The 8,336-nt window shown below is 30.5% G+C and overlaps 1 protein-coding gene across 4 annotated transcripts in view; it reads left to right on the top strand.

Annotated features, from left to right (window-relative positions):
* The window catches only part of ZCCHC7 (zinc finger CCHC-type containing 7), a 239,448-nt gene that overhangs the window by 206,665 nt on the left and 24,447 nt on the right, over positions 1 to 8,336 (top strand). For all 4 annotated transcript variants that reach the window (XM_060014508.1, XM_060014509.1, XM_060014507.1 and 1 more), the window contains exon 6: positions 1,699 to 1,734. In XM_060014508.1, coding sequence (XP_059870491.1) covers positions 1,699 to 1,734 — 36 coding nt within the window. The remainder of the gene's footprint in view (positions 1 to 1,698; positions 1,735 to 8,336) is intronic.

The raw sequence follows: 8,336 nt of genomic DNA, 5'->3' as shown, positions 1-8,336 counted from the left end.
ACTCAAATTATACATACACAGCAAAAGCTTATGATAGAAGGTAGGAATGAATATTTAAGGGTATATTGTACATTAGATCTATGTGTGTAAATGTGTTTATAAAAAATATGTGTGTGTACATACATAACACACACATTTGTAAGAACTTTTGTGTCCTACAAGTTTGTGTCTATTATTTGGTACCTAACATGATCTTTGCTTCTGAAGCTACTTTTTACTTTCTAATAATAGTTTCCTTTTGATCAGTGTTGTTCATCCAGAAATTACTGTCTATAAGTGGCTTTCTTTTAGTCAGACACCTTAGTTTACATGAATGTGACATTTATATTGGAAAGCTGACCACTAAATTGTCTAATTTACACACCTTTCTTTAGAAAATTACATTGGATGGTTAAGCTTAAGATGCATAATGGATAAAATTTTCAGCATGGTTGGAACATATCTACTTTTTTTTGATCTAATCACTAATGATGGTATAATCAGTAGAGATTTTGCCATTCAAAAGTTATTTTCTGAATTATTGCCATACCCATAATATTTTTAGATTGTGTGAATCATCTTTGTTACTTTTATCCCTACCCTGAAAAATAAATGAAAGAGGAATGATAGATCAGGTAAAGAATTGTTTCAAAGTATATGTCAAAGATTATAAAGGTTTAAAAAAGATTTAACTCATTCTAATTTTAGGTATGCATATGTGTATGTATATGCATATGTGTATATACACATTTTTAAACAAAAGCTATAAATTCACATTCACTTTAAGGATTGCCATTTACTTAGCTTGGTGGTTTAATTTATTAAAATCATTGCTATAATATAGTTATTAAAAATATTTTCTGTCTTCAACAGTTCTTTTTCTGAGAAGATAGTAAACTGATCAACAATTCATAAAGAGCTCAGTTAGAAGTGTCTCTTAACAGAGTCGTAATTTAAGCATACGGAAAGATTTATATGTGTATCCATAAGGAAATATCTCCTAACTGGTTTTTGTTGTTGTTGCTGCTGTTGCTTTTGTTTTGTTTTGTTGTTACCTATTCTGGTTTCGGTAAATCCATCTTTTATCAAAGTATTGAGGTTTTATTGGGTTTTTAAAGTTATATCTCTATAAATGTAAAGATGGAGAAGACAACTTTTAAGGGAAAAGGCATGGACTTCAGATTCTTGAGGTTGTTTTTTGTTTTGCTTTTTTAATACTCTTGTTATCTATGTCATAGAGTATTGAAAGTTAGTAGCAAGTGATTAGGTAAAACATCAGAAATATATAACTACTGCGAAGGCTTCTTAAAAGCAATTGCTATTAAATTGTTTTCTGTCATACTACCAAGGTTCAAAATGTTCTTTTAGAAGGTGTACTTGGTGAGTCTTACTGATTTTGACCACTGCTGTTCATTTATCAGTTTAACCGAGTTATGGCTCTTAATCACATCTTAGTACCCAAAACTTCTAACCTGAAAAGAAAAAAAAGAGAGAAAACTTTGTAACTGGCTTTCTGACAATGGCAGGGAGTGTGTTAAACCAGTGTAAAATTCAATTAAACTGTCTAGCCAGGTTTTTGAAGCTGAAATGCAGACCCTTTCTGTTAAGCTTCTTATTTTCCTGTGACCGACACCAGTGGATGCTGGGTTATGCCAAAACCAACAGGCTGTAAAGTACCTTGTTTCATGCTCCCAGCTGATCAATATTTTTATTTTCCAGGCTTGCCCAGAAATCTGGAGGCAGTATCACCTAACGGTAAGTAGAAACACCGTTTTTATTTTCCCCAAGACCCAGCCTATTTACCCTGCTCTGAACTGCTGACCATAAAATATAGACAAGCATCTTCTACCGGAAGATAATAAACATCTGAAGAGTTTTTGCACTGAGAAAGCAATAATACACTTTTTCTCTTCTCCCCTGCCCACTCCTCTATCCTTTATCTTCCTGCTCTTAAAAGATTTTGATTGTCTTTTATTACTCACATCATTTAACGATTACATCGTGGTATTTCTCAGTCTTCCTAGACCACATTCATTAAATTAAAGGGGAGAAGTATGCTAGAAGCAAAAAAATAGTAGTAATCCAACATCTTTAAAATGTTGTATCTACAGTCCACAAGCATACAGTCCACACTATCTTCCATTATCATTTTTCTGGCTTTACTGAAATGTTTACACATATTTTTCAGTGAAGCTAGAAAAAACTTAGTGCATCTTTCATATAGAACAATTCAACTGTCATATCCTTAAGCTTCTCTTGACATTCAAAGTGTATAAATATCTGCTTAATACCATTTAAGTTATTTAATTCTATGGTTTCCTCTTAGTGTGATTTTAGGCTAAGTAGGAGCAAAAACAATAGTTTGCTGTGGAATCAATTGGTTAATGCTCAATATTATGAAGTCAGTTTATTTTTATTATTTAGCTTAAATAATTTCAATAATTCACCATAGCCCTACTTGTCATTTCTTTTAATGTATTAAATATGTTGTGCTGAGCAAGAGACAACATTAAAAATTACTCTTGTAATTATACAGCTATGCAGTATATTTTAAAGCAGTTCTTTAAAGTTTAACTTATTAAAAAGTTTTGTTTATAGGAAGACGTAGTAAAAATAGAAAGGGCAGAGTTTCTACAAAACACGTCTTCTTACTGCTCTCCTCTTATGGAGTAAAAATAAACCAATAAGTAGACTCAGTTGTGCCTATCACAAGCCCAAGAAGTACACCAAGTGGTTTGTTTTCACATTGTTATCACTGTTTAATTTGTTTAAAGATTCTCAGTAGAAAGCTGTAATTCCTTAACTATCCTCAATCCCAAATTGGGTTTTGTTAAAAATCTTTAGTGTTATCCCCTACTCCAAAAAAAAATTTAAATAAATACATGCACATGGGAGCGCGCACATACACACACACGTCACACATATATGTTACAGGTGTAACTCATGAATATGTTTGTGTTAGGGTAGCAATTTTTTTTTATCCTAACAGGCTATGGTGAAATTCTTAGCCTAAATTTAATTGGAATCCAATCATGTATTACACTTTTCAAGATCACAGTCACTCTTTGTAACTGTATAGCAAGTTTTTCATCAACATTTTTTTTAAGTAATAGCCTAATGGATTTGACATTGCATTAATTTTCCTTTCTCCCCTAAGTTAGAAAATTCCAAACTTGAAGTATAGAAAGTACTATTTTAAAGCCATTCTTTTCATTATTTGCACCTGCATTCTTTTATATAACTGTCACAGAAGGATAGAAATCAATGTTTAGTATAACAGAGATATTTGAAGGTTCATTTAATATTGTAGCTTTTGAAAAACATAAATTGTAAAAAGAATAGTTGGGGGAAAAAAATAAAAACAAAACGAATTTGCCTTTGGGGAAATTACAGTATATTCTATCTATAAGTTTAACAAAATCATTTTGAAAAGTTTGTCTTAATTTGGAATCCTGATTAATTTTTCAAAGTAATATTGAAATAACTATCACAATTCATAATTATCAAGTTTAAATTAATAATTAGTCATTAAGAGTTAGTTTACGGTGCAAGTATAAATGCAAAACAAGTATATTTATAAACATGTACATCTATATCAATCCAGCAAAATAGCCAAATAATTATACATATAGGAAATATCCTAATGTGTGCAATTGAGCAATATTTAATCTTGAATGAAAGCAAGATGCATGATGAGTTTAGTCATCTTCAGCTCTTTTACTAGGCGATGGACTGCCATCTATTGACTCATAGTAGCCCTCACACGTGAATGTGGCGTCAATCAGGGCAATGACCGAGTAATAAAGCCCAGGTTAGAACTGCTATTGTATATTCATTTAAACCAATCTTCTTAAAACTGGGTATTTCTACACTTAATCGTTGATTAATTTCTTTTTCTAACCAAAATATGCCCATTTCTTACCCAAAATAAACTATGCTTTTTGAGGGGAGAAATTGATTTGTATATCTGATTTGGAAATGTGTACATTTAAGAAGTTTTCTATTGCTTTTATCTGACTCTCAATCAGTGAGAATAGAAGGACGTTTACACAACCTAAAGTTTAGCTACTAAATTTAAGATCTATCCAGGAATCACTTTCTTTAAAAAAAAAAAAAGTCTATAGGTTAAACAGAGTTTTATTTCTCAAACACATAAGAAAGATAGTAAGTTGACTGGTGTAAATGGACCTGTGAAATCAAATCAAATCAAAGATTCCTTAAAACACATTTTCCTCATTCTGAAATAAGAGGAAAATTTAAAAAGAGAGATGTTCACTATTTTCAGCAATTTCATGAGAGATCAAATAAAGTCTCCTTTACAACTTATATGAATAGAATAGCTTTTTAACCAGACTTGACTAGACTTAATTAATAAAAAAATAAGACCAGCATTCTAAACGGTACATGCTAATAAAACTCTAAGGCACTACATATATTTTTGTATATGTACATATGTATCCATATTATAACAACTATTTGGCCATGTCATTTTTCTTTATATATTTTAATGGCTATAAAATTATGTCATGTAATTTAATGACTTTAGATTATCAATTTGGAGACCGGCATGGGAAAAAGAAAAATATATGATTTTTATTTAGCAATTAAATAATTTCTCCAAATAGTTTATGTATTTACCTCCTTCAAAAAATGTTTGGAAAGTTTTTTAACTCTTCAGTAATATAGCACTGTTCTTATATCTTAATTTGTTATATTTTCAGATTTTGGTAAAGCCTAACTTTGAATATTCTTTTTCATCTTTCAGATAACTTATTCTAGATAAAAAAATTTCCCTCTTTAACTATTCAAGAAGGAAAGTCCCTTCCCCCATCCCCTGTCATTTCTAGTCTCATTTATATTAAAAATCCTAGGCCAAAATGGCCACCAACAGAGGTTTACAACCAGCAGAATTTTTAACTAGTAGAGGCTATAATTTGACATGCTTTGGACATTTTGTTAATTTTGTTTTTAATCTACTTAAAAAAGTAACCAAGAGTTTGCTATTTGGGGTCCGTATGTATTAAGAACCAAAAAGGACAATACATCTTTTATGTTTAATTTTGCGCTTGGATTTCTTTATGTGCATTGTTAAAATGTGTTACAACCTACTACCTTTTATTTTAACTAAAAGTTTAAACAGGAAGAAAATGTAACCTTTTTGGAAGAATTAAGTTTTAAATGTTTCTTTATGTGTAAGGTTTGGAATGCCTAGAATTCAAAAAGTAAAATACTTGCTCTCAGGGGCATGGAGAGGAGTAGTTTCCTTGTCTTCCTTTCTAGTCTAGGAAAGGCTTGTAACCTGAGTTTACTAGTAATTAATAGTAGTCTTACCTGAACCAGTTGAATGCCAGAGTATATCTTATAGACAATAATTAACAATATCATTCCATCTTGCCACTCAGTTTTCTCTCCTTACCTGGAAACATCAATTTAGAAATGTGTTTTCTGGATTTTCACCGTATGGAAACAAATGTTACTCTCTAAAACATTCTCTGCCATACCATAGAATAGGTAACCCTAAATGTCAAAAGATTTAAATTTAATTTTAGAACTATGTTTTACAGTCCAGAAGGAAAGACTAAGAAAGTGGAATTTGGTTATGAGGCAGTAGCTGTACAAAGGGCTTTATCCTGGAATTATGACGAAAGTTAGGGTGGGTAACAATTTTCTACCTAATACTAAAATGGAATATATTTTACTTAACTTAAAATGAGAAAAACTTAAAAGAGTCTAAAAGAGTTTTAAAAAGTCAGCCTCAAGCCAGAACCTTTTCTTTTCATGGACAAAAATTCTCTGTCTCTCTCTCTTCATTGAATATATGTTGGGAATCCTAAATCTCAGAATCTGAGAGCTCCTCGGCTACATAAGCAGAACTGCGAAACCCACAAGAACCCCATCCACACAGTAGATATCAAGAGATAGGACTTTCTTTTTTCGTGTTTGTGTGTGTGTGTGTGTGTGTGTGTGTGTGTGTGTGTGTGTGTGTGTGTATCAAAGGAAATAGAACTGGTTACATACTGCATTTTAAAATGTCAATTACCTTCAAATACAATGAGAACTAGGCCTCACTCTATTTTAGAATTATTTAAATAAACTTTTCTTCATACGTTTTTTTGAGGCCTGGCATACAAATTATCACAAACTAAGACTTTATAAATTCATTTTGGAGGCTCTTATTTTTGGTTGTTCAATTCACTTTGCCAATTTCCTTAAGAACTGGGAATACTCTTGTTTAAATTGTAGGGGTTTTTCCTCTATGTCTTGAATCACTGTGGTTAAGTGTTGCTATTAAGATAGTACATCTCTGTCAAATTTTCAGAGTTTTAGTTTTTATTAAAAATGCCCCTAATACTAGAACACTACTGAGGTGAATATAATCATGCTCTGAGGATTCAGATGGTACATGACTATTTTGTGGTACCTCAGGGCCATTTTTCCATTGTAGTACTTATAAAGTAAATCACACTGCTTTCTGTTTCAGGTTACTTTGGGGTCTGAATAAAAAGAATTTTCTGAATAATCATTGATAACTTATTTTTCTAAAACTCCATCAATGATAACAGAGATAGAAATACATTTGGACAGTGACCAAAATTTTAAAGATTTTTTTCAAATGGAAAATTTATGTGAATGCATTAATATTTATTTAAACATTCACCTTGGTCTTAAAGAATTTAATGTCAACATTTTGCTAATAATTTTTTAGTTCAGTCTTACCATGTTTTGAATTTAGTGTAAAAGATAATTACTACATTTACAGAATAGGTCAACTGATTTTTTTCACTAGCATGTTGGACCACATTTGCTAGTACTTATCATTGGAAGCAATTGGAAAATGCAATTTCAAAGCAAATGAAACCTGGAATTATCAATCTCAATAAATGAGATTCATTTAAAAATAAATACAATTTGCCAAATCATCAAAAAGCAATTTTCTAAAGCTTCTGTAAAAGGAAGGGGAAAAAAGTGAACGTTGTGAATTATAAATGCATATGTTATTTTTCCTCTCACAATGTGTTGCCTCAGATCTCTAGACATTGTGTGTATACAAACTTGTTTTTGAATGGGAGTAGAATAAAATTATTAGATTTGAATATAGTTTATTTCTATTTATTGAAGCACATGGGAGAGCCTTCATATTTTCATTTTGTCCGAGAAATATTGAAGTGTCATCCCTTTCAGAGAGAATGCCCAACTTATTTGATTCTAATATTTTAATGCAAAAATTAGTTTTAAATGGGAAGTCAATAATGGAATATTTTGAGTAGTTGTTTTAATATATTTAAATAATATCAAGTGCTTTATGAAAATAATTCTAATGTAGATTTGCTTTATGAAAATAATTCTAATGTAGATTTAAGTGTTTCAGATAATCAAGCAATGAAAAGTATGTAGCATTCACACAATTTAGAAAAGATTCTTTACAAATGTTTTGGCCTACAAACAGCTGTGTTTTTGTCATTTTCTAAATCTTTAATGTCCTGATCACCCATCATCGTGATTTCTATTTATTTTTTATGTAGTACATGTTGCTAATAATAAACTAATTGAATCTAAAACTCTAACAGCAACTTCCTTTCTTCAATTGACAAAACAATGCCTGTGCTTGTTTATATGCCCCTTAGTGGCTGGCAGCAAAGTCTATTACGTTTAAGACTTACATATTTACTGTATGGACTTCAAGTTTTACTTCTGTTTTAAAAATGTAAAGAAATTCCTATTGTGGTCTTTATTTTCTTACCTGTTAATAAATGTCTCTCCTGAGGATGATAGAAAGATGGAAAATTACATTTGGACTTTTGTTCAAATGTAATTGAACAAAATTTTCTAACTTTTTTTCTTTTCCCTAGTTACGTTCACCTTTACTTACAAAGGAATTATAGTTAGTTATTGTAGGGGCAATTTCTTATTGATACTTAAATTTTATGGTAATTAAATTCCAATTTCTAAGTATTTATAATTTTAATATATATATATAACATTTTTAAAATATTTTCTTTCTTTTCCTTAAAAAACACATACATTATTCATATAACCCCAAAGAAAACTACGTTGTTTTTTTCCTTGAAGCTCTACACTTTGAAATACTGTCCCTGTTATGACAAAAATGAATGTAAAACAGGTAGCCTGAGAATCTTCAAGATCCGTGAAGTTTAACAGTGCACAGTATATAATAAATTAGAGTTCAAAAATCTGAAATGTTGAATGGTGCCTATTCTTTGTCATGTTAAGTACACGTAAAGAGCATACAACTATTAGGTAGAATAATTTTAGCATATTCAAGTGATTATTTTTCATATGTACTTTGAATGGGTGATTCACGTATTCCTTAAATAAATATATTGCAGGTGATTGAG

The sequence above is a fragment of the Delphinus delphis genome, chromosome 6 (assembly GCF_949987515.2).
Source record: "Delphinus delphis chromosome 6, mDelDel1.2, whole genome shotgun sequence".
NCBI lineage: Eukaryota > Metazoa > Chordata > Mammalia > Artiodactyla > Delphinidae > Delphinus > Delphinus delphis.
Note: the sequence above shows the minus strand (reverse complement) of the source record. Positions and strands in the feature narration are given on the sequence as shown.